This window comes from Oncorhynchus nerka, linkage group LG24 (assembly GCF_034236695.1).
Source record: "Oncorhynchus nerka isolate Pitt River linkage group LG24, Oner_Uvic_2.0, whole genome shotgun sequence".
Lineage (NCBI taxonomy): Eukaryota > Metazoa > Chordata > Actinopteri > Salmoniformes > Salmonidae > Oncorhynchus > Oncorhynchus nerka.
In genome coordinates, this window is record NC_088419.1 from 95,687,459 (window position 1) to 95,714,959 (window position 27,501).

The 27,501-nt window shown below is 45.2% G+C and overlaps 1 protein-coding gene across 1 annotated transcript; it reads right to left on the reverse strand.

The window, feature by feature from the left end:
- On the reverse strand, nucleotides 1-27,349 carry bcl6aa (BCL6A transcription repressor a). The gene is made up of 9 exons (XM_065009359.1): nucleotides 27,304-27,349; nucleotides 19,602-19,773; nucleotides 9,300-9,521; nucleotides 7,425-8,414; nucleotides 6,812-6,996; nucleotides 4,443-4,610; nucleotides 4,190-4,320; nucleotides 3,853-3,990; nucleotides 1-155 (listed from the first exon to the last, which is right to left on the reverse strand). The coding sequence occupies exons 1-9, from the start codon at nucleotides 27,332-27,334 to the stop codon at nucleotides 12-14; spliced, it is 2,181 nt and encodes a 726-aa protein (XP_064865431.1). The 5' UTR covers nucleotides 27,335-27,349; the 3' UTR covers nucleotides 1-11.
- Between the last annotated feature and the right edge of the window lie 152 nt (nucleotides 27,350-27,501).

Below are 27,501 nucleotides of genomic sequence, written 5' to 3' on the forward strand. Positions count from 1 at the left end.
CCCCTGCCAGTTCAGCACGTCGTGGACGGGTCTGTTGGCAGCTCTGTGGTAGACGTGCGGTACTGGATCTTGGTGTTGGTAATCGCTCCGTGTTTCTGTCTGAGGTGCAAACGAAGCTGACTCTTGTGGCGAAAGTGCAAGTTGCATTTCTCACACTGAAAAACGAAAAGCAAGGTGAGTTTTCTGTCTCCAATCTACATGGTTTAACACCTACATTTCAGTGTGTACATCAATGACACTGACTGATAGATCATGTTGGATTGTATAGTTGGTGTACTTACATAGGGTGTATATAATGGTGTCATTCCACTTACATAGGGTGTATATAATGGTGTCATTCTACTTACATAGGGTGTATATAATGGTGTCATTCTACTTACATAGGGTGTATATAATGGTGTCATTCTACTTCTGTAGGGTGTATATATAATGGTGTCATTCTACTTCTGTAGGGTGTATATATAATGGTGTCATTCTACTTCTGTAGGGTGTATATATAATGGTGTCATTCTACTTCTGTAGGGTGTATTATATAATGGTGTCATTCTACTTCTGTAGGGTGTATTATATAATGGTGTCATTCTACTTCTGTAGGGTGTATTATATAATGGTGTCATTCTACTTCTGTAGGGTGTATATATAATGGTGTCATTCTACTTCTGTAGGGTGTATATATAATGGTGTCATTCTACTTACGTAGGGTGTATATATAATGGTGTCATTCTACTTACGTAGGGTGTATATATAATGGTGTCATTCTACTTACATAGGGTGTATATATAATGGTGTCATTCTACTTACATAGGGTGTATATATAATGGTGTCATTCTACTTACATAGGGTGTATATATAATGGTGTCATTCTACTTCTGTAGGGTGTATATATAATGGTGTCATTCTACTTCTGTAGGGTGTATATATAATGGTGTCATTCTACTTCTGTAGGGTGTATATATAATGGTGTCATTCTACTTCTGTAGGGTGTATATATAATGGTGTCATTCTACTTCTGTAGGGTGTATATATAATGGTGTCATTCTACTTCTGTAGGGTGTATATATAATGGTGTCATTCTACTTCTGTAGGGTGTATATATAATGGTGTCATTCTACTTACATAGGGTGTATATATAATAGTGTCATTCTACTTACGTAGGGTGTATATATAATGGTGTCATTCTACTTCTGTAGGGTGTATATATAATGGTGTCATTCTACTTCTGTAGGGTGTATATATAATGGTGTCATTCTACTTCTGTAGGGTGTATATATAATGGTGTCATTCTACTTCTGTAGGGTGTATATATAATGGTGTCATTCTACTTCTGTAGGGTGTATATATAATGGTGTCATTCTACTTACGTAGGGTGTATATATAATGGTGTCATTCTACTTACGTAGGGTGTATATATAATGGTGTCATTCTACTTACGTAGGGTGTATATATAATGGTGTCATTCTACTTACATAGGGTGTATATATAATGGTGTCATTCTACTTACATAGGGTGTATATATAATGGTGTCATTCTACTTACATAGGGTGTATATATAATGGTGTCATTCTACTTCTGTAGGGTGTATATATAATGGTGTCATTCTACTTCTGTAGGGTGTATATATAATGGTGTCATTCTACTTACGTAGGGTATATATATAATGGTGTCATTCTACTTACATAGGGTGTATATATAATGGTGTCATTCTACTTCTGTAGGGTGTATATATAATGGTGTCATTCTACTTCTGTAGGGTGTATATATAATGGTGTCATTCTACTTACATAGGGTGTATATATAATGGTGTCATTCTACTTACATAGGGTGTATATATAATGGTGTCATTCTACTTACATAGGGTGTATATATAATGGTGTCATTCTACTTACATAGGGTGTATATATAATGGTGTCATTCTACTTACATAGGGTGTATATATAATGGTGTCATTCTACTTCTGTAGGGTGTATATATAATAGTGTCATTCTACTTACGTAGGGTGTATATATAATGGTGTCATTCTACTTACATAGGGTGTATATATAATGGTGTCATTCTACTTCTGTAGGGTGTATATATAATGGTGTCATTCTACTTCTGTAGGGTGTATATATAATGGTGTCATTCTACTTACGTAGGGTATATATATAATGGTGTCATTCTACTTACATAGGGTGTATATATAATGGTGTCATTCTACTTCTGTAGGGTGTATATATAATGGTGTCATTCTACTTCTGTAGGGTGTATATATAATGGTGTCATTCTACTTCTGTAGGGTGTATATATAATGGTGTCATTCTACTTACGTAGGGTGTATATATAATGGTGTCATTCTACTTACATAGGGTGTATATATAATGGTGTCATTCTACTTCTGTAGGGTGTATATATAATGGTGTCATTCTACTTCTGTAGGGTGTATATATAATGGTGTCATTCTACTTCTGTAGGTAGGGTATATATATAATGGTGTCATTCTACTTACATAGGGTGTATATATAATGGTGTCATTCTACTTCTGTAGGGTGTATATATAATGGTGTCATTCTACTTACGTAGGGTGTATATATAATGGTGTCATTCTACTTACATAGGGTGTATATATAATGGTGTCATTCTACTTCTGTAGGGTGTATATATAATGGTGTCATTCTACTTCTGTAGGGTGTATATATAATGGTGTCATTCTACTTACGTAGGGTATATATATAATGGTGTCATTCTACTTACATAGGGTGTATATATAATGGTGTCATTCTACTTCTGTAGGGTGTATATATAATGGTGTCATTCTACTTACATAGGGTGTATATATAATGGTGTCATTCTACTTACGTAGGGTGTATGTATAATGGTGTCATTCTACTTACATAGGGTGTATATATAATGGTGTCATTCTACTTACATAGGGTGTATTTACTGTAGACAGGGTGTATATATAATGGTGTCTGTTACGGATACAGTTATCCTGTGTGTGTGTGTATCCTGTGTGTGTGTGTTTCTTTTCTCTCCTTCTCCCCTCACAGGTGAAAATCATCACTCCCCAATCAATCAACAATCAATCATCAATCAGAAGACACACCTCCTCCTATTTCCTACCCTATCACAGTTCCTTCCCCATGGTTTAAAAACCCCATCATTTGTTTGCTCTAGAGCTCAATCTCTAGCTCAATCTCTAGCTCAATCTCTCTGTAAATGCCATGTCTGTAGGTCTCTGTGTTTCACTCTCGCTTTGTGTCTTAACCTCTCTTTTGTTTAAAGCACCTCCATAGCACTTTGTCATCACCTGTGAGTATTGTTTTTGGTTATGGTGTTTGTTTGTTGCTGGTGGGAAAAGGGGGAAACCAAGACAAGTCGCCCATGGGCATACACTACCCGTAGGTGAACTTTGTTAAATACACTAGTTAGAACTGGGCGGACCACCCACTGTATTTTTGGTTAGTTAGTTAGCTGTTGTTAAAGTAGGCTAGTCTAGCTTAGGGGTGTTTTTGAATACTTATTGTTTCTTTCCTTGGGTCCAGCTCAGCCCCTTTTCCTGCTCCCCCCATTACCGTGTGTTTATAAATAAACCTAGAGTTTGACGGTAGATTTCTGTTGTCGTGGTTATTTCGTGCACACTTTTACTTTGTCACAATAATAATTTGCATGAGTTATGTTACGGGTCTCATTACCATCCCCCCTAGACTGTCGGGCCAAAAGGGATTCGTAACAGTGTCATTCTACTTACATAGGGTGTATATATAATGGTGTCATTCTACTTACATAGGGTGTATATATAATGGTGTCATTCTACTTACATAGGGTGTATTTACTGTAGATAGGGTGTATATATAATGGTGTCATTCTACTTACATGATAGGGCTTTTCTCCTGTGTGTATGCGCAGGTGACTCTTCAGCGTCTGCAGGTGACGGAAGCGCGTTCCACAGATCTCACACGGGTACGGCTTCTCCCCGGTGTGGATCAGCACATGGGCACGGAGATGGGCAACCTGACCATGACAACAACATTATGAGACTACTGGGTCTGTGTGGTGGTGAGTTGTATTTTACGAAGACTATGATGATGGAAGAAATGGGGGGGCGAGATTTGGGTGATGTGCAGCATAGAGCATAGCGATGGTATTACCCCCCCCCACCACCCCAAGACTAGCCCTCCGTTGAAGAAAAGAGAGGGGGGACTCGGCTCACCTGCACGAATCGAGCTCCACATGTCTCACATCTGTATGGCTTTTCTCCTGAGTGGATACGAGTGTGGGTCTTGAGGTTAGCTGGTCTGTTGAACTGAGCGCCACAGATGTTGCAGCGATACGGCTTCTCTCCTGCAACGCAACAACATACAAACAAACAAACAAACAAAACCCACAGAACAAACTGGTTAGCCAGTTACCGAATGTAGTGGGCAGAGCAGTTAACGTGTGTTTTATTATTGCTTCGGATGTACCGGTGTGGACTGTCTTGTGGCTGGCGAGGTTTCCTTTGTAGCGGAAAACAGCATGACAGCGGTCGCACTTGTATGGCTTATCACTGTGGGTCTGCAGCATGTGGAGTTTCAGGGCTCCGTCGTCAGCAAACTTGGAGTTGCATTCGTTACAAAAGAACGTACCATTTTCTGTAAAGCAGAAGCGTTAGGTCAAACTAATGGATACGTCAAGATTTAGTGGCGCTTCAAATCGTGATCAAGAAAGTGTTATGTATAAAAGCAACAGGCAGCTAAGCTTCCCGCTGCCCGGGAGGTGTTCATGTCTGCCTCCACAAATGGCCATCCTATTCCTTACATTCAGATCTGTTATCTTAATTTGATCACTGTTACGACTTGTAGTATTTTTCCCTGTGCAGAAAGAAAATACAAATTGTAGTGTAATTTAAAGGTTTAAAAAGGCTTCTAATGTTTGTCATTTCTACTTTTTTTTTTTAAATTTAAATGACAGACGTGACCTAATGAAAACATTTGTAAACCCCTACAGAAATGTCCATTTAATTATAATCCACGTAAATAATTCATATGTCCTGTTGCTGCGGGATTATTTTCCTGCTGTAAGAACCAGGGTCACACTAAGACAACGCATCGGTAGTGCACTAGTTTTCCCGATATAGGGCTCTGCTGAAAAGTAGTGCACTAGTTTCCCGATATAGGGCTCTGCTGAAAAGTAGTGCACTAGTTTCCCGATATAGGGCTCTGCTGAAAAGTAGTGCACTAATTTCCCCGATATAGGGCTCTGCTGAAAAGTAGTGCACTAGTTTCCCGATATAGGGCTCTGCTGAAAAGTAGTGCACTAGTTTCCCTATATAGGGCTCTGCTGAAAAGTAGTGCACTAGTTTCCCGATATAGGGCTCTGCTGAAAAGTAGTGCACTAGTTTCCCGATATAGGGCTCTGCTGAAAAGTAGTGCACTAGTTTCCCGATATAGGGCTCTGCTGAAAAGTAGTGCACTAGTTTCCCGATATAGGGCTCTGCGGAAAAGTAGTGCACTAGTTTCCCGATATAGGGCTCTGCTGAAAAGTAGTGCACTAGTTTCCCGATATAGGGCTCTGCTGAAAAGTAGTGCACTAGTTTCCCGATATAGGGCTCTGCTGAAAAGTAGTGCACTAGTTTCCCGATATAGGGCTCTGCTGCTAGTTTGAAGGGCTCTGCTGAAAAGTAGTGCACTAGTTTCCCGATATAGGGCTCTGCTGAAAAGTAGTGCACTAGTTTCCCGATATAGGGCTCTGCTGAAAAGTAGTGCACTAGTTTCCCGATATAGGGCTCTGCTGAAAAGTAGTGCACCAGTTTCCCGATATAGGGCTCTGCTGAAAAGTAGTGCACTAGTTTCCCGATATAGGGCTCTGCTGAAAAGTAGTGCACTAGTTTCCCGATATAGGGCTCTGCTGAAAAGTAGTGCACTAGTTTCCCGATATAGGGCTCTGCTGAAAAGTAGTGCACTAGTTTCCCGATATAGGGCTCTGCTGAAAAGTAGTGCACTAGTTTCCCGATATAGGGCTCTGCTGAAAAGTAGCTCTGCACTAGTTTCCCGATATAGGGCTCTGCTGAAAAGTAGTGCACTAGTTTCCCGATAGGGCTCTAGGGCTCTGCTGAAAAGTAGTGCACCAGTTTCCCAATATAGGGCTCTGCTGAAAAGTAGTGCACTAGTTTCCCGATATAGGGCTCTGCTGAAAAGTAGTGCACTAGTTTCCCGATATAGGGCTCTGCTGAAAAGTAGTGCACTAGTTTCCCCGATATAGGGCTCTGCTGAAAAGTAGTGCACTAGTTTCCCGATATATGGCTCTGCTGAAAAGTAGTGCACTAGTTTCCCCGATATAGGGCTCTGCTGAAAAGTAGTGCACTAGTTTCCCGATATAGGGCTCTGCTGAAAAGTAGTGCACTAGTTTCCCGATATAGGGCTCTGCTGAAAAGTAGTGCACTAGTTTCCCGATATAGGGCTCTGCTGAAAAGTAGTGCACTAGTTTCCCCGATATAGGGCTCTGCTGAAAAGTAGTGCACTAGTTTCCCCGATATAGGGCTCTGCTGAAAAGTAGTGCACTAGTTTTCCTATATAGGGCTCTGCTGAAAAGTAGTGCACTAGTTTCCCCGATATAGGGCTCTGCTGAAAAGTAGTGCACTAGTTTCCCTATATAGGGCTCTGTTGAAAAGTAGTGCACTAGTTTCCCGATATAGGGCTCTGCTGAAAAGTAGTGCACTAGTTTCCCGATATAGGGCTCTGCTGAAAAGTAGTGCACTAGATAGGGTGCCATTTGCGACTCATATGGGCGTTTTAAAAAGCAGCGTGTACCACCGCTAACTAAGCTAGCCGTTTCACATCCATTACATACTCACCACAGCTGGAGTCTGAGTACTCAGAGTGTAACTCTGACATCATGTCCTCCGCTAAACAGGAAGCCGGGGTGTTGGGACACACTTCAGAGTGCTGTGGGGGCGGGGCACCACAGGAGGTGCACTTTAAGTGGCTGATGTAGAGAGAGGAGTGGTTGTTAGAGCTCCTCTGTGATCCCTCCAGAGCTCTGGAGATACAAACGGCTGTGTGTCAGACATCATCCCCCCCCTCACCACACACAACAATACAGCCGCAAGACAAGGGGGCAGAGAGAGAAAGAGGCGACAGTCGGAAGGCAGTCGTCTCGGGTCCTGCCGTGATGGTAGAAAAAGCTTTAGGAATGTTTGAAATGGGCTGGATGGCGGCCACAGAGGTGCACTGCGGAGAGTTTCATTGAGAAATACTTTTGATGGCAATTTTATTCTATATTTCTTTCAAATGCATCACGAACACTTTTCAGTTCATGAAAGGGAAAACAAAAGCCTCTCAAAGAGATAAAGCGGTAAAGTCCGACACTTACACACCCCCCCTCCCCATCAACAACGAACAATCAAGCGTTTATGCTAGAGTTGTAGTTTAGTGTTTGATTCGTCCAGTATGACTGTAGACTTTTACCTGTTGATGATGCTGTTGAGTCGGGAGGCCTGTGGAACAAGCAGATCCTCTCCGTGCTCGCTGATGTTGGCGTTGGCCTGCGTGTCCAGGTGCTCTGAGTCAGAAGGCTGGGGGTAGGGGGGCAGACCCAGGCGCTGGGGGGAGGGGACCACCACCTCCTGCGGCCCAGTATCCTCCTCCTTGGTGACGCTCTGGTTCAGAACTATGAACTTGTATTTCTTCCAGTTGCGTGCCTTGGGATCCTGGCTGCCCTGTAGGGGCAGGGCACCACACCGGCCGGCCTGGGAGAGGGAGAGGCCTGCGTTCTTACTGCTGCTGGACTCGGTGGGGGAGTTAGGCTGGCAGTCCGATTTGAGCGGGCTCTGAGGGCTGCTCATCAGGCCCTTCCGTCCAGCTGAGGAGATCCCCAGAGGGTAGTGCTGCTGGCTCGTGTCTTCCTCTGTCGTCTGAGGACCGTGCTCCTTACCCAGAACCACTATCTGCTGCTTGTGGCCCGCCGTGGCAAACGCTCTCTTCCTGGAGCCTCCCACCCCACCAGTCTGGCTGACCCCTCCCTCATGGCTCTCCTTCCTCATCTCCTCCTCCCTGGAGGAGACGTAGCTGGCTGTATGGTGGATGCTGGCCGAGCCCCCGCTCACCGCTCGGCTGTAATCGACCCTCATGGCGCTGCCCGTGTCCGGGGGGGAACAGTGCTTGTGGTGGATCCCGCCTTTAGAGAAGTCAGCGAATGTGTTTTTGGCGTCTGTCAGCTTGCAGAGCGGGAAAGGGAACCCCTGGACGGGGAACTGACCGTAGAGGTGGTAGTTGCTGGGGGAATTGACCCCGCTGAACATGCTGGAGCCGTAGGGCCTCCCGTCTCTGAAGGGGCCGACGCGGCCGGGCAGGTTGTCGACCACATCGTGGGGCCGGTATGCATGGACTCCCTGAGGTAAAAGCAAGGGGCTGACCAAGAACTCATCTCTGGGCAGCTTGTTGGCCTGGCCAGGGTCGCTGAGGAGAAAGAGGGAGAAGAGTGAGACGACAGAACCTGAACCCTGAGCCCTAGGACCGTGCCCCAGGACTACCTGACATGATGACTCCTTGCTGTCCCCAGTCCACCTGACTGTGCTGCTGCTCCAGTTTCAACTGTTCTGCCTTATTATTATTCGACCATGCTGGTCATTTATGAACATTTGAACATCTTGGCCATGTTCTGTTATAATCTCCACCCGGCACAGCCAGAAGAGGACTGGCCACCCCACATAGCCTGGTTCCTCTCTAGGTTTCTTCCTAGGTTTTGGCCTTTCTAGGGAGTTTTTCCTAGACACCGTGCGTGTACATCTGCATTGCTTGCTGTTTGGGGTTTTAGGCTGGGTTTCTGTACAGCACTTTGAGATATCAGCTGATGTACGAAGGGCTATATAAATACATTTGATTTGATTTGAACAGGGCAGACGGATACCAGAAACATATGCTACATTCCTGTCCACAACAAACTACACCAATGTATTTCTCTGCTGTGCACATCTCTTGACAGGTCCTCATTTGCAAATAGAAATGTCTTCTTAAATCGAGTGAGAAAGACAGACCAACGTAAGGGTGCAGGGCCGGCGGCCATCTTATCGCCTCTGACCACAGAACATTGATGTTGTATTCATTCCACGACACCCAGCAGGTGATCTTACTGGTAAAACCGTGTATATATATATATATAGCCACGTTAATGTTACTCCTTGTGTATCTTTACACCTCAAGTTATTACTGGTTTTATTATCTGCATTTCACTGTTCGTCTACACCTGTTCTTTACAAAGGCATGTGACAAATACAATTTGATTATAAGTTGAGTCTCCCTTCTTATATCATATACACCCCCCTGCCCCCATCATCCAAATACCTGGATTTGATGAATCTGTGGCAGGTGTCCACAACGTGATCCATCTGTAGGTAGATGGCTGTGTTCATGATGGCCATGATCAGACTCTCCTTCAGCGTCAGTCTAGAGGTGTACATGAACTCCAGCAGGATGGCAAACCCCTCAGGGTCCACCTTGGGGTCCAGACTGATGGCATTCAGGTTACACTTCAGGGAGTCCGTAAATATAGTGTAGAACAACCCACTAGAGAGAGAGAGAATCGTGTTCAGTACAGTGACAGACTGGTCAGAGAGTCCATAAATATAGTGTAGAACAACCCACTAGAGAGAGAGAGAGAGGAAGCATCGTGTTCAGTACAGTGACAGACTGGTCAGGGAGTCCATAAATATAGTGTAGAACAACCCACTAGAGAGAGAGAGAGAGAGGAAGCATTGTGTTCAGTACAGTGACCACCTTAGGGTCCAGACTGATGGCATTCAGGTTACACTTCAGGGAGTCCGTAAATATAGTGTAGAACAACCCACTAGAGAGAGAGAGAGAGAAAATCGTGTTCAGTACAGTGACAGACTGGTCAGAGAGTCCATAAATATAGTTTAGAACAACCCACTAGAGAGAGAGAGAATCGTGTTCAGTACAGTGACAGACTGGTCAGAGAGTCCATAAATATAGTGTAGAACAACCCACTAGAGAGAGAGAGAGGAAGCATCGTTTTCATTACAGTGACAGACTGGTCAAGAGAGTCTGTAAATATAGTGTAGAACAACCCACTAGAGAGAGAGAGAGGAAGCATCGTGTTCATTACAGTGACAGACTGGTCAAGAGAGTCCATAAATATAGTGTAGAACAACCCACTAGAGAGAGAGAGGAAGCATCGTGTTCATTACAGTGACAGACTGGTCAAGAGAGTCCATAAATATAGTGTAGAACAACCCACTAGAGAGAGAGAGAGAATCGTGTTCAGTACAGTGACAGACTGGTCTTAACGACCGTTCCACAGGTGCATGTTCATTAATTGTTTATGGTTAATTGAACAAGCATGGGAAACAGTGTATAAACCCTTTTGCAATGAAGATCTGTGAAGTCATTTGCATCTTTGAAAGACAGGGTCCTGAAAAAGGGACATTAGTTTTTTTGGCTGAGTTTACTTGTCCTCTTCTCAGTTGTGCCCCGGGGCCTCCCACTCTTTCTATTCTGGTTAGAGCCAGTGTGCGCTGTTCTGTGAAGGGAGTAGTACACAGCGTTGTACGAGATCTTCAGTTTCCTGGTAATTTCTCACATGGAATAGCCTTCATTTCTCAGAACAAGAATCGAACCCACAAATGCTGATGCTCCAGATACTCAACTAGTCTAATGAAGGCCAGTTTGATTGCTTCTTTAATCAGAACAACCGTTTTCAGATGTGCTAACATAATTGCAAAAGGGTTTTCTAATGATCAATTAGCCTTATTAAAATGATAAACTTGGATTAGCTAACACAACGTGCCGTTGGAACACAGGAGTTATGGTTGCTGACAATGGGCCTCCGTACTCCTATGTAGATATTCCATTGAAAAAAATGTAACATTTTGGTAGTTTCCATCTACGATAGTAATTTACAACATTAACAATGTCTACACTGTATTTCTGATCAATTTGATGTTTTAAATGGTCAAATAATGTGCTTTTCTTTAAAAAACAAGGACATTTTTGAAGTGACGAAACTTTTGAACAGTAGTGTATGTCTCAAAAGTAACATGTAATTGGTCAATTATACTTTAGTATCACAAGTGAAATTATATATAATTTCAAATGTATTATATTAAGCAAACCAGATGGCACCATTTTCTTGTTTTGTTTATTTACGGATAGCCAGGGGCACCCTCAATCATTTACAAACCAAGAATTGAATTTAGTGAGTCCTCCAGATCAGAGGCAGTAGGGATGACCAGGGATGTTCTCTGTTTAGTGAGTCCACCAGATCAGAGGCAGTAGGGATGACCAGGGATGTTCTCTGTTTAGTGAGTCCACCAGATCAGAGGCAGTAGGGATGACCAGGGATGTTCTCTGTTTAGTGAGTCCTCCAGATCAGAGGCAGTAGGGATGACCAGGGTTTGTTCTGTTTAGTGAGTCCACCAGATCAGAGGCAGTAGGGATGTCCAAAGATGTTCTCTGTTTAGTGAGTCCTCCAGATCAGAGGCAGTAGGGATGACCAGGGTTTGTTCTGTTTAGTGAGTCCACCAGATCAGAGGCAGTAGGGATGACCAGAGATGTTCTCTGTTTAGTGAGTCCTCCAGATCAGAGACAGTAGGGATGACCAGGGTTTGTTCTGTTTAGTGAGTCCTCCAGATCAGAGGCAGTAGGGATGACCAGGGTTTGTTCTGTTTAGTGAGTCCACCAGATCAGAGGCAGTAGGGATGACCAGGGTTTGTTCTGTTTACTAAGTCCTCCACATCAGAGGCAGTAGGGATGACCAGGGATGTTCTCTGTTTAGTGAGTCCTCCAGATCAGAGACAGTAGGGATGACCAGGGTTTGTTCTGTTTACTAAGTCCTCCACATCAGAGGCAGTAGGGATGACCAGGGATGTTCTCTGTTTAGTGAGTCCTCCAGATCAGAGGCAGTAGGGATGACCAGGGTTTGTTCTGTTTAGTGAGTCCACCAGATCAGAGGCAGTAGGGATGACCAGGGTTTGTTCTGTTTAGTGAGTCCTCCAGATCAGAGGCAGTAGGGATGACCAGGGATGTTCTCTGTTTAGTGAGTCCACCAGATCAGAGGCAGTAGGGATGACCAGGGATGTTCTCTGTTTAGTGAGTCCACCAGATCAGAGGCAGTAGGGATGACCAGAGATGTTCTCTGTTTAGTGAGTCCACCAGATCAGAGGCAGTAGGGATGACCAGAGATGTTCTCTGTTTAGTGAGTCCTCCAGATCAGAGGCAGTAGGGATGACCAGGGATGTTCTCTGTTTAGTGAGTCCACCAGGTCAGAGGCAGTAGGGATGACCAGGGTTTGTTCTGTTTAGTGAGTCCACCAGATCAGAGGCAGTAGGGATGACCAGAGATGTTCTCTGTTTAGTGAGTCCTCCAGATCAGAGGCAGTAGGGATGACCAGGGTTTGTTCTGTTTAGTGAGTCCACCAGATCAGAGGCAGTAGGGATGTCCAAAGATGTTCTCTGTTTAGTGAGTCCTCCAGATCAGAGGCAGTAGGGATGACCAGGGTTTGTTCTGTTTAGTGAGTCCACCAGATCAGAGGCAGTAGGGATGACCAGAGATGTTCTCTGTTTAGTGAGTCCTCCAGATCAGAGACAGTAGGGATGACCAGGGTTTGTTCTGTTTAGTGAGTCCTCCAGATCAGAGGCAGTAGGGATGACCAGGGTTTGTTCTGTTTAGTGAGTCCACCAGATCAGAGGCAGTAGGGATGACCAGGGTTTGTTCTGTTTACTAAGTCCTCCACATCAGAGGCAGTAGGGATGACCAGGGATGTTCTCTGTTTAGTGAGTCCTCCAGATCAGAGACAGTAGGGATGACCAGGGTTTGTTCTGTTTACTAAGTCCTCCACATCAGAGGCAGTAGGGATGACCAGGGATGTTCTCTGTTTAGTGAGTCCTCCAGATCAGAGGCAGTAGGGATGACCAGGGTTTGTTCTGTTTAGTGAGTCCACCAGATCAGAGGCAGTAGGGATGACCAGGGTTTGTTCTGTTTAGTGAGTCCTCCAGATCAGAGGCAGTAGGGATGACCAGGGATGTTCTCTGTTTAGTGAGTCCACCAGATCAGAGGCAGTAGGGATGACCAGGGATGTTCTCTGTTTAGTGAGTCCACCAGATCAGAGGCAGTAGGGATGACCAGAGATGTTCTCTGTTTAGTGAGTCCACCAGATCAGAGGCAGTAGGGATGACCAGGGATGTTCTCTGTTTAGTGAGTCCACCAGGTCAGAGGCAGTAGGGATGACCAGGGTTTGTTCTGTTTAGTGAGTCCACCAGATCAGAGGCAGTAGGGATGACCAGAGATGTTCTCTGTTTAGTGAGTCCTCCAGATCAGAGGCAGTAGGGATGACCAGGGTTTGTTCTGTTTAGTGAGTCCACCAGATCAGAGGCAGTAGGGATGACCAGAGATGTTCTCTGTTTAGTGAGTCCTCCAGATCAGAGGCAGTAGGGATGACCAGGGTTTGTTCTGTTTAGTGAGTACTTCAGATCAGAGGCAGTAGGGATGACCAGGGTTTGTTCTGTTTAGTGAGTCCTCCAGATCAGAGGCAGTAGGGATGACCAGGGTTTGTTCTGTTTAGTGAGTCCACCAGATCAGAGGCAGTAGGGATGACCAGGGTTTGTTCTGTTTAGTGAGTCCACCAGATCAGAGGCAGTAGGGATGACCAGGGCTTGTTCTGTTTAGTGAGTCCACCAGATCAGAGGCAGTAGGGATGACCAGAGATGTTCTCTGTTTAGTGAGTCCACCAGGTCAGAGGCAGTAGGGATGACCAGGGTTTGTTCTGTTTAGTGAGTCCACCAGATCAGAGGCAGTAGGGATGACCAGAGATGTTCTCTGTTTAGTGAGTCCTCCAGATCAGAGGCAGTAGGGATGACCAGGGTTTGTTCTGTTTAGTGAGTCCACCAGATCAGAGGCAGTAGGGATGACCAGAGATGTTCTCTGTTTAGTGAGTCCTCCAGATCAGAGGCAGTAGGGATGACCAGGGATGTTCTCTGTTTAGTGAGTCCTCCAGATCAGAGGCAGTAGGGATGACCAGGGATGTTCTCTGTTTAGTGAGTCCACCAGATCAGAGGCAGTAGGGATGACCAGAGATGTTCTCTGTTTAGTGAGTCCACCAGATCAGAGGCAGTAGGGATGACCAGAGATGTTCTCTGTTTAGTGAGTCCACCAGATCAGAGGCAGTAGGGATGACCAGGGTTTGTTCTGTTTAGTGAGTCCACCAGATCAGAGGCAGTAGGGATGACCAGGGTTTGTTCTGTTTAGTGAGTCCTTCAGATCAGAGGCAGTAGGGATGACCAGGGTTTGTTCTGTTTAGTGAGTCCTCCAGATCAGAGGCAGTAGGGATGACCAGGGTTTGTTCTGTTTAGTGAGTCCACCAGATCAGAGGCAGTAGGGATGACCAGGGTTTGTTCTGTTTAGTGAGTCCACCAGATCAGAGGCAGTAGGGATGACCAGGGCTTGTTCTGTTTAGTGAGTCCACCAGATCAGAGGCAGTAGGGATGACCAGAGATGTTCTCTGTTTAGTGAGTCCACCAGATCAGAGGCAGTAGGGATGACCAGTGATGTTCTCTGTTTAGTGAGTCCACCAGATCAGAGGCAGTAGGGATGACCAGGGTTTGTTCTGTTTAGTGAGTCCACCAGATCAGAGGCAGTAGGGATGACCAGGGTTTGTTCTGTTTAGTGAGTCCACCAGATCAGAGGCAGTAGGGATGACCAGGGTTTGTTCTGTTTAGTGAGTCCACCAGATCAGAGGCAGTAGGGATGACCAGGGATGTTCTCTGTTTAGTGAGTCCTCCAGATCAGAGGCAGTAGGGATGACCAGGGTTTGTTCTGTTTAGTGAGTCCACCAGATCAGAGGCAGTAGGGATGACCAGAGATGTTCTCTGTTTAGTGAGTCCTCCAGATCAGAGGCAGTAGGGATGACCAGGGTTTGTTCTCTTTAGTGAGTCCACCAGATCAGAGGCAGTAGGGATGACCAGGGTTTGTTCTGTTTACTAAGTCCTCCACATCAGAGGCAGTAGGGATGACCAGGGATGTTCTCTGTTTAGTGAGTCCTCCAGATCAGAGGCAGTAGGGATGACCAGGGTTTGTTCTGTTTAGTGAGTCCTCCAGATCAGAGGCAGTAGGGATGACCAGGGATGTTCTCTGTTTAGTGAGTCCACCAGATCAGAGGCAGTAGGGATGACCAGGGATGTTCTCTGTTTAGTGAGTCCACCAGATCAGAGGCAGTAGGGATGACCAGAGATGTTCTCTGTTTAGTGAGTCCTCCAGATCAGAGGCAGTAGGGATGACCAGGGATGTTCTCTGTTTAGTGAGTCCACCAGATCAGAGGCAGTAGGGATGACCAGGGATGTTCTCTGTTTAGTGAGTCCACCAGATCAGAGGCAGTAGGGATGACCAGGGATGTTCTCTGTTTAGTGAGTCCACCAGATCAGAGGCAGTAGGGATGACCAGAGATGTTCTCTGTTTAGTGAGTCCACCAGATCAGAGGCAGTAGGGATGACCAGGGATGTTCTCTGTTTAGTGAGTCCACCAGATCAGAGGCAGTAGGGATGACCAGAGATCCTGAGGCCCCATTGTCGTGCCATTCATCCACCACCATCACCTCATGTTTCAGCATGATAATGCACGGCCCCATGACGCAACAACATGTACTTCATTCCTTGAAGCTGAAAATGTCCCAGTTCTTCCATGGCCTGCATACTGACCAGACATGTCACCCATTGAGCATGTTTGGGATGCTCTGGAGCGACACGCAAGACAGCGTGTTCCAGTTCCCGCCAATATCCATCAACTTTGCACAGCCGTTGAAGAGGAGTGGGGACAACATTCCACAGGCCACCAATCAACAGCCTGATCAACTCTGTGAAGGAGATGTGTCGTACTGCATGAGGCAAATGGTGGTCACACCAGATACTGACTGGTTTTCATGAGGTAAATGGTCACACCAGATACTGACTGGTTTTCATGAGGTAAATGGGGGTCACACCAGATACTGACTGGTTTTCATGAGGTAAATGGTGGTCACACCAGACACTGACTGGTTTTCATGAGGTAAATGGTGGTCATACCAGATACTGACTGGTTTTCATGAGGTAAATGGTCACACCAGATACTGACTGGTTTTCATGAGGTAAATGGTGGTCACACCAGATACTGACTGGTTTTCATGAGGTAAATGGGGGTCACACCAGATACTGACTGGTTTTCATGAGGTAAATGGTCACACCAGATACTGACTGGTTTTCATGAGGTAAATGGTCAACACATCAGATACTGACTGGTTTTCATGAGGTAAATGGGGGTCACACCAGATACTGACTGGTTTTCATGAGGTAAATGGTCAACACATCAGATACTGACTGGTTTTCTGATCCATGACCCTACTGTACTTTTTTTTTAAAAGGCATCTGTGACCAACAGATGTATTCCTAGTCACGAGGAATTTACTGATTGGGACCTAACAAATTTATTTCCATGGACTGATTTCCTCGTATGAACTGTAACGCAGTAAAATCTTAGAAATGGTTGCATGTTGCGTTTCTATCTTTTTAGTATAATTAAGTAGTACTTTAAAGTATTTTTACTTAAGTACTTTACCCCACTGGGAATCAGGAATCTACAACTATCAACATACTGTTGTCCTCCAATGTTCTTCCTTGTGTCAATCATCAGAGTAAACACCAATCAACTGGTTAGACGGTCCTTTTTTTTCACTCTCTCAAGACAACAGGAGAGAGTTTACGAAGTAGGATCACGCAGGGGGGAACAGAGTGCACTACGCAGGGGGGAACAGAGTGCACTACGCAGGGGGGAACAGAGTGCACTACGCAGGGGGGACCAGAGTGCACTACGCAGGGGGACCAGAGTGCACTACGCAGGGGGAACAGAGTGCACTACGCAGGGGGGGGAACAGAGTGCACTACGCAGGGGGAACAGAGTGCACTACGCAGGGGGAACAGAGTGCACTACGCAGGGGGAACAGAGTGCACTACGCAGGGGGAACAGAGTGCACTACGCAGGGGGAACAGAGTGCACTACGCAGGGGGGGAACAGAGTGCACTACGGAAGGGGGAACAGAGTGCACTACGCAGGGGGAACAGAGTGCACTACGCAGGGGGGAACAGAGTGCACTACGCAGGGGGGGAACAGAGTGCGCTACGCAGGGGGAACAGAGTGCACTACGCAGGGGGAACAGAGTGCACTACGCAGGGGGAACAGAGTGCACTACGCAGGGGGAACAGAGTGCACTACGCAGGGGGAACAGAGTGCACTACGCAGGGGGAACAGAGTGCACTACGCAGGGGGAACAGAGTGCACTACGCAGGGGGAACAGAGTGCACTACGCAGGGGGAACAGAGTGCACTACGCAGGGGGAACAGAGTGCACTACGCAGGGGGAACAGAGTGCACTACGCAGGGGGAACAAGTGCACTGCACTACAGGGGGAACAGAGTGCACTACGCAGGGGGAACAGAGTGCACTACGCAGGGGGAACAGAGTGCACTACGCAGGGGGAACAGAGTGCACTAGGGGAACAGGGGGAACAGAGTGCACAGGGGGAACGCAGGGGGAACAGAGTGCACTACGCAGGGGGAACAGAGTGCACTACGCAGGGGGAACAGAGTGCACTACGCAGGGGGAACAGAGTGCACTACGCAGGGGGAACAGAGTGCACTACGCAGGGGGAACAGAGTGCACTACGCAGGGGGAACAGAGTGCACTACGCAGGGGGAACAGAGTGCACTACGCAGGGGGAACAGAGTGCACCACGCAGGGGGAACAGAGTGCACCACGCAGGGGGAACAGAGTGCAACAGAGTGCACAGGGGGAACGCAGGGGGAACAGAGTGCACTGCACGCAGGGGGAACAGAGTGCACTACGCAGGGGGAACAGAGTGCACTACGCAGGGGGAACAGAGTGCACTACGCAGGGGGAACAGAGTGCACGCAGGGGGAACGCAGGGGGAACAGAGTGCACTACGCAGGGGGGAACAGAGTGCACTACGCAGGGGGAACAGAGTGCACTACGCAGGGGGAACAGAGTGCACTACGCAGGGGGATCAGAGTGCACTACGAACAGTGGGGGAACAGAGTGCACTACGCAGGGGGAACAGAGTGCACTACGCAGGGGGAACAGAGTGCACTACGCAGGGGGAACAGAGTGCACTACGCAGGGGGAACAGAGTGCACTACGCAGGGGGAACAGAGTGCACTACGCAGGGGGAACAGAGTGCACTACGCAGGGGGAACAGAGTGCACTACGCAGGGGGAACAGAGTGCACTACGCAGGGGGGAACAGAGTGCACTACGCAGTGCACTACGCAGGGGGGGGAACAGAGTGCACTACGCAGGGGGAACAGAGTGCACTACGCAGGGGGAACAGAGTGCACTACGCAGGGGGGGGACTCAACAGAGTGCACTACGCAGGGGAACAGAGTGCACTACGCAGGGGGAACAGAGTGCACTACGCAGGGGGAACAGAGTGCACTACGCAGGGGGAACAGAGTGCACTACGCAGGGGGAACAGAGTGCACTACGCAGGGGAACAGAGTGCACTACGCAGGGGGAACAGAGTGCACTACGCAGGGGGAACAGAGTGCACTACGCAGGGGGGGATCAGAGTGCACTACGCAGGGGGAACAGAGTGCACTACGCAGGGGGAACAGAGTGCACTACGCAGGGGGATCAGAGTGCACTACGCAGGGGGGGGATCAGAGTGCACTAGGGGGAACAGTGCACTACGCAGGGGGGGAACAGAGTGCACTACGCAGGGGGAACAGAGTGCACTACGCAGGGGGGAACAGAGTGCACTACGCAGGGGGAACAGAGTGCACTACGCAGGGGGAAAGAGTGCACTACGCAGGGGGGAACAGAGTGCACTACGCAGGGGGAACAGAGTGCACTACGCAGGGGGAACAGAGTGCACTACGCAGGGGGAACAGAGTGCACTACGCAGGGGGAACAGAGTGCACTACGCAGGGGGGAACAGAGTGCACTACGCAGGGGAACAGAGTGCACTACGCAGGGGGAACAGAGTGCACTACGCAGGGGGAACAGAGTGCACTACGCAGGGGGGGAACAGAGTGCACTACGCAGGGGGAACAGAGTGCACTACGCAGGGGGAACAGAGTGCACTACGCAGGAGGGGGGAACAAAGTGCACTACGCAGGGGGAACAGAGTGCACTACGCAGGGGGAACAGAGTGCACTACGCAGGGGGGGACAGAGTGCACTACGCAGGGGGGGGACAGAGTGCACTACGCGGGGGAACAGAGTGCACTACGCAGGGGGAACAGAGTGCACTACGCAGGGGGAACAGAGTGCACTACGCGGGGGAACAGAGTGCACTACGCGGGGGGGAACAGAGTGCACTACGCAGGGGGAACAGGGGGGACAGAGTGCACTACGCGGGGGAACAGAGTGCACTACGCGGGGGGGACAGAGTGCACTACGCGGGGGACAGAGTGCACTATGCGGGGGAACAGAGTGCACTACGCAGGGGGAACAGAGTGCACTACGCGGGGGGGGACAGAGTACCATTTGGGATGCCGTCTAAGAGTCACGTGAACACAACACACCTGCAGGCCATGAGGACAGGCATGATGACACAGACTGGTACACATACTGGGACTTGGGGAGTCAACACACCTGCAGGCCATGAGGACAGTCTTGTGAGCGCGGAACTGCTGTCTGTTGACCAGGATGGTGACATCTGTGAGGATGTCCCGGCTCCGCAGCCGGTTGAGGTTCAGCAGCACGTCGCTGGCGTGACGCGTGAATTGGATGCAGCTGTCTGCTGCACAAGCCATCTTGTCGAGCTCTGGCGGTGGCGGTGGTGGGGGAAGAAAACACAAGTTAAACAAATTGTATTCAGAGTCATGGACAGACATACAAAAGGGTTATATACAGCTCCGATATTTGATTTAATGAATAACCAGCAAGTAGTATCTTGGTGGTGAAACCCGGTTGGAATATGGACCAAATTGCAGGGCTCTCCAACCATGTTCTGCGAAACTACCCCTTCTGTAGATTTTTGCACCAACCCTAGTTATAACTAACCCGATTCAGCTTATCGACCAGCTAAATCATTACAATCAGGTGTGTTAGAGTTGGAGTGAAGAAAACCTACAGCAGGCTCTCCAGGAACAGGGTTGAATAAAATGAATGTTGTGATATATATATATATATATATACACACATTTTTTAAAATGTAACCTTTATTTAACTAGGCAAGTCAGTTAAAGAACAAATTATTATACAAGATAAAGCATGGCAACTTTTATGAAGGCTGGGGTGATTGTCATTTTGCACTGGTTTTTAATGTGTTAGTTATTCATTTTGCACTTGCTTTTAATGTATTGGTTATTCTAATAATAGGGGTGGCAGGGTAGCCTAGTGGTTAGAGTGTTGGACTAGTAACCGAAAGGTTGCAAGTTCAAATCCCGAGCTGACAAGGAGCCCTACAAATCTGTCGTTCTGCCCCTGAACAGGCAGTTAACCCACTGTTCCTAGGCCGTCATTGAAAATAAGAATTTGTTCTTAACTGACTTGCCTGGTTAAATAAAGGTAAAAAATAAAAATAAATAAAAAACGTTCACCACCCTCACCAATATTGTCTGATTGCAGTGGAACTTTTCAACCACTAGGGGGCACCATTGAACAGAGTAAATCAACTATGGAGCTTTCAAGACACATTTTCTGGGCGGCCACACTTGTTCCCGAAAGTGGGAACACACTTGATTTTGTTATTGCTGGCACTCAAACATGAATTTAGTAGATTAATTATTTATAAATAAATATATATATATATATTTTTTTTACCTGAACCCTTATTCAATCAAATTAAACTCAAGCATTCTGCAGTAACACACTGGTTCTGTATGGTTCTGTGGCAGCAGCCTAGCCTACATGATATAATGTCTCATAGCAGCACACTGTCATTCGGCATGGAAACATGACGTGGGAACCATTTATGATATATAGTTGAGAAATGCAAGCACCAGGTGTAGGAGTCTTCTTCCCTTGAGTACAGTAGCCTACACCGTGCATCACAACACACCTGACTTTGACACACAGGCTATGACTTATTGTAAGGGGACGTGTCCAACCTGGACTCAGGGTTAGACATAACAAAGTAAAGGTAAATCTGGGCCACACTCCAATTAGTACGATATGTTACGTTTTGTGAGGTATGTATTAGTCGATGTCCATCATTTTTGTATGATATTTTACGAATTGCAATTTGTTGTGGCTAACGTTTGCTAGGTGGCTAACATTAGCTAGGCTGTTGGTTAGGGAAGGGTTAGCTATCATGCATCAAGTAGTTGCAAAGTGGCTAATTAGCTAAAATGGTCTGTGATGACATTCAAACATGCACAACCTTTTGGTTTCTGGATGTTTGTGTTACATTCCCACCCAACCACCCGTTTCCCCTTATGTAACCTTCTGTTTTATGGAACCATGCACAGCATATGATACTAATTTACCTCATCCTGGATTTACGTTTACTATGTTACGTCTAGACTAGGAAACCAGGCTGGCGTGTCTTTAAATAATATAATGTCTGCACCATCTGGGCATTTCTTACGTGTTGAACATTCCGTATTGGATTCGAACGTGATCATTTTTTCGCCCTCTGAACCAACAACACGCGCCAAAATACGTAGCCTTCATTTTCCCGTTATATCGTTAATAAACAACCCGTAGTCTATCACTAGTTTATTTACTTATTCACAATGGACAAAACAGTTTGAGCATATTCCAGACAAGAGTTGGCAGGTGTAAATGTACTGTTGACTGCCAGAGAACATTGGAATGATTATAGTATAGTAGTAACGATAATAATAGTAGTAATAGTAATAATCCGAGTTTACATTTTTTATGCATTTAACGGTAGATTAAACGGCAAAAATTTCCCCATGAATTTAAAAATATGATACGTCAAATTCTACCACAAGATGTCATCAATTTAGTGTAGAAGTTGATACGTCTGATCATGCATATATTAGCCTAGAAGTGTGTGTGATCTTCAGCGATATAAATAGCGGGTAGTCCGACGCAGGAGAACACGTTATGGCAATAACACAGCGCAATCCAGAAGACTTCAGCATATTTTAAAAACACTTTTGGCATAGTTTATGTTTCAGCTACAGTCTGTGAATTTCAAACGGGTAATTTACTACTAGCCTCCGTTCTTTCCGTCCAACCCCATGTAATAAATTGTTAAACTGACAGTTTCTTCACGTGGAACAACACGTGGAGCCAACCGGTTCAATAACACGCAAACACATTGGACACAGATGTAGCACTCGGTCTCAACCCCGTGTCTCAGGCTGTCACTTGACTCCTCTCGATATGAACTTTAAATAAAGAATCTATACACAGGTTGAAGTAACCACGGTGTTCATATATAGGCTATAACCCACCTACGACTACGGCTTTAGCGACACACGTCATATCAGACCAATTTTGTCAATTATTTTCAGTTATTCACTTTTTCAATCCCATTCATATATAGTAACTTTTTCTCGCTCTTTATCCATAGCCTACTTTCAGACCCTTAGCCTAGCTAGGCCAAGACTTCAACAATACTATTTTACGCAAGACTCCTCGCATTGAAGCTTAGCAATCAAATACATATTTATTGCATCCGCTATAAGCACTCAATCACTGCAACATTGTAGCTGTTAATCACTCAATTCAATGCGACATTGTATCGGTTTAAGTCATTCTGCCTAAAGTCACCCTCCCCTATCCCCAGACAGATCGCATGCAGGTACCAACGTGCGCATATGCTGGTCTGTGCAGAAGCGGAACGTTACAAACTACAAACAATAACATTTCCGTGGAGGAGGTGAGGGGGGGGGGGGTAACCGCGAGACAAGACGATCAATATCTCGTGCAACCAGATCCCAACGTGCTCGTTCAGTAACGATTGTTCAATTGGACTTTTTCCCCCTCCTAGACTGCCTGGATATCCAAAACAATGTATCTTAAAACCCTTGACACACATACCCCGGCCTATCTGCCACACCGTGCAAGTTAGGCTATTTAATTATGTCTGTGGGAATCACGTTATAAATAAACCGAATCATGTATATTTACACCGCTGTTATTAATACAATCACAATGAGGTGAACACAGTTGCAACATCCACCCAGGTTAGAGCTATACTTAGGTTTGCTAAGAATATATAAGAAGGCAGCACTTAGTCCAACTAAACAACTTGATTATTGCTGGTATTCCAGCACACTAGTCAGTCTAACAGAATAACCACCTAATCTCATTTCTGTTTTGTGATCAGCACAGTACATTTTTTTTAAAGCCTCTACTGTCAAACCGACACAAGGCGAACAGAGCCGTAGAGAGTGAAGGGAAGACAGCGAAATATTATACAGGCAGAAGCTGTGTCAAGAGCAGATGTCACCCGCTAAAAGAATGCGCTCAAACCCGTCAAAAATCACATTATAAAACACACTCAGACACACACCAACACCTGCAATAAAGAGCACAACTTCGCGCCAAATTACATAGGACAAAAGAAATTTAAAAAAAAAATCACCTGGTATTGCTTTCCTAGAAACTTCTTGCATCACCACTTCTAAGAACTCCCAGTTCTAAGAATCAGAGGAGCTCAATTCTCGGAATTTGAGCTTGTGGCGATACCACTTTCAACGGGCAGGGGAGAGTCAGGTTTTAATGCTAGTTGAGAAATCATCTTTCTGACATTTTTATTTTCGTGCATATTGTACAACATAAATTGTGGAACAAGTGTAATACAAATTTAAAATGAAATAATTGACAAATATTGTAATATGTTTGATGTATTTTAAGAGAAATCGAGTGTTGAGTTTTTTATTCCCCCTTACTTTTGGATTGTACCAGACCTAGACGGTCACATGGGGAAAACGAGATGTCTACGTCATCACGCCTCTAAACCCAGCCCCTAAATTCTCTGAACTAATTTGCTATTCTATGACATAAGCAGTGTCCGTCCTTTCGTTGCCCGTGTGAAACCCACATAAATCATTTACACAGAACCTAACTGGAGTGCTTATTCACACGGACATGCGTTGCCTAGGCCTATTTGTTGTGATATTATAATCTTTTATTTTGCTTCTCCTGCGGGGGAATCTTTTTATTTATTTTTAAACCGCAGTTCTACCTTCATTGCTGTGGACTGTCTGCTGGCATATCATCACAAGGGTTTGTTTAGGATGAGATTATATTTGTGAACCAAAGACATTTGTGTTTTAAAACACAATCTTCATCACTGGGATTTCCCGTTGCTGTAGCCTTTTTGTTGCTTTTGAGGCTGACTGTTTATGCCAGGTTTATCGGAAAAATATGCTTTAAACGTAGGTTATTACCGCAGGTTGGTGTTTATTGTCATGAATCTTGCCCAGGAGGCAGAACACCAACGATTTCAGCTAGATTGGCCAGCTGCAAAGTCAAAATTGTCTATACCGTAAAAACGTATGAAAAAAAAGTGTAGGGTTAGGTATTTGGGGTTAAGGTTAGGTTTCAAATCCGCTGTTATGACTTTGTGGCTTTGCCTTCTAGTGACCACTCTGCAGAGCTGCCTCCAGGGCAAGATACAGGACAATAAATTTCAACCTGCGCGATTGCGGTCAGATTGATCATACCCTGTATAGGTTAACAACTGGTTAATGCTATACAGTGTATCTAGCCTATATAATCGCCACCGTCCGCTGCTATGCAAAGCATGAACTATTTGCGCGCTCTCTCTCTCTTTCTCTCTCTCTCTTTCTCTCTCTCTCTCTGTCTGTCTGTCTCTCTCTCTCTCTCTCTTACGTAAATCAGCAGCCATTGATGGGCAATATAGCCAACAGCAGTAAATTTACCTAATTTAAATAGGGTTGACATGTTCAACGTGCGAATGAAAAACCATTGGCATAGTGTTGGAATAAAATGACTTATTTATAATGAATTCTTAAATGCCACACAAACTTAAGTCTACCTGCAAAGTGCCATTTAGCCTTCAAATCAATCAAGACAAAAAGGCTAAATTAGGATATATATTAGGCATGACTGGGCCTTATACACAGATGGAAATGTATTCCAACTACAGCATAACCCCCCACTAAACGTTATTGACTGCGTTTATATATATATATATTTTTAAAATCTTTATTTAACTAGGCAAGTCAGTTAAGAACAAACGACATATGTTTACATTGACAGCTCGGGGGATTCGATCTAGTAACCTTTCGGTGACTGGCCCAACGTTCTAACCGCCAGCAGCCCCAAAATAGGTTAAATAATAATAATAGGGCAAATAGGTTTAGACTTATTATTAGAATATTAGAATAATCCAACATTTTAATGGTCATCATTGTTATTCCAAATCAGAGCGATTGGAGCGGATTGTTAATGTGATTCAATTAGCATAGTGTTTGAAGTGTATGGGAACCACTCAGGTCGTTGAGTCAAGGCCAAGGCCAACCCCTGAAACCCTTTAAATGAACTCTAGGGCTCCTAAATAAACAGCGTAGACCTATGTAATGCACTCTCTCACAAGGCGAAATATAGTCCTTTCAAATAGTGAAATATAAATAAGCCTATTTTTTTTCTTCCAAAATTCAATTTAGATTTGGATCCAAATCAGTGGAAATAATTGACGGTTGATCTGAAATTAGAGACCGGACGCTTCGGAATAGATGGAGAATCATCTATGCATCTATGACCACGCGGTCACTTTGTGTGATGAATTGTAGGCTGAACATGACCAACAGACAGGAAAGCCACAAATGATATGAAGTGCGCAACATTGTGTCAAGTGAAATCAATGCGCCTGGCACAATTCTGCCTATCGAATTAAGATTTGCTTTTGTTGCATAGCAACTTTCAAATACAGATCCCACTTTGTGACATTAGGCTACTGCGTAATAGCGCGTTATAGTAAACCTTATGCATTACCTTTAGATTTTAGTTCCTATTTGATTGATTAGTTATTGAAGTTATGCCTAAAGCAAAGACCTGTCGGCTAATTTGCTTTATGGGAATTAAAGCTAACAATCCTTTTTTTTTTATATATATATATAAAAACATTTATCTTTAAAGTCTATTTTAGGCGATGTTGTGCCATTTGTTTATTATCTGTTTACAAATAGGCATAATAACCACGCAATCACATTTCTTTTTAAAAGTCCTTTTTACGTCAGTAGTTGTCACAAAGTGCTTTAGTAACCTCATGCTTTATAATAACCTTAACTTTGCATAAAGGGCTTTCCTTGCATTTCCTTGTTAATGTTCTAGCGGTTTCCATGAGGATCTTTTTCAGCCATTAACGGCCACATCTAGTGACCTGTCTGTCTGTCTGACTGAGCAAATAGAGGGCGCCTCTTTTTTTTCACAGCTTTTTTTAAAACTTTAAACCCGTCCACTTTTTTTTTATGCAATTGATATTGGATTAAAACGTTTATTTTAAGAAAGTCCTTCTTTTTTTTTTAAGTATGAAAAAGGAATGAGATATATGCCAATGTATGGGGGACAATTTAATTGTATTATCGACGTAGGCTATTGAATCCCTTTCATGGTATCATTCCTTTTACGCTGCTCTACTCTCTTTGAATTGGAAAAATACATTCTAACTTTATAAACGTCGTCCCGTCTGTTCCGTTTTCTTGGCTCTTATTAAAGTGTCTAAACTGAGCGACAGCTAGGGTGGCCTCCTCATTTATTTATTTTTATTTTTATTGTTGACATGACATACTTATAATCTGTCCTTCCTTTTCTGTAAGTGAACACGACTTGTTTTTGTCTTTAGCGTTGTGTGGAGTGGAGCCGGGCACTGAGCAGCAGCCCTCAGTACTGCATGTTATCCTACACTACTCTGTCCCCGCTTCCTCAAGTGGGACTGGCTTCAGCTGATTCATGTCCTTCCAACCAGGCTCTATATACTGACCTCTGCTCTTTAAGATGGTTACTGACGAGGAGACCAATGCCACGTCCAGAATGGAACCCTATTCCTTATCTATTCCCATAGGGGCTCTGGTAAAAACCTAGTGCACCATATAGGGACTTAGGGTGCCATTTGGGATGTTGAGGCTGTGATCACTGAGCACATAACCCCATGTTGCAACCTACTTAGTGTCTTCTCTGGTTACAATATCAAGTGTCTATACAGACCGCAAAAAAATAAAAATTAAATAAAAGGAAAACATATTTATAGAAATAGTTTGTGGACTTGAGAGCTGCGTTTAAATGAGTAGGGTGGTATGATCTGGTCCCAGATCTGTTTGTGTTAATCGTGTCAACTCCTTGGCGTAATAATGAGTGAACAAACTGATCTGGGACCAGGCTATGGTATGACTGGGATCTAGCCCACCTGGGTAGCTGTGGTTATGGTGGCTCCGCATCGTGGACTGTCCTGCCTCTTCTCTCAGCCGACTCACTCCCTGACATAGGAGGAGCATCTGCTGGGCTGGGGAGACAAGGGGAAAACATTTAGTAAAACATCTGGAATTAGAATCGTCTGAATATAAATGGTATGTTTTGCATAGATTACCAGGGTAGGATGAATGTT

Excerpts from the sequence above, each read along its gene's own strand:
- bcl6aa (XM_065009359.1), bottom strand. The coding sequence starts at position 27,334 with ATGCGGAGCCACCATAACCACAGCTACCCAG. Across the intron at positions 6,997-7,424 it reads CTCAACAGCATCATCAACAG|AGCTCTGGAGGGATCACAGA; the intron begins GTAAAAGTCTAC and ends TTGTATCTCCAG. Across the intron at positions 3,991-4,189 it reads GTGGAGCTCGATTCGTGCAG|GTTGCCCATCTCCGTGCCCA; the intron begins GTGAGCCGAGTC and ends TGTCATGGTCAG.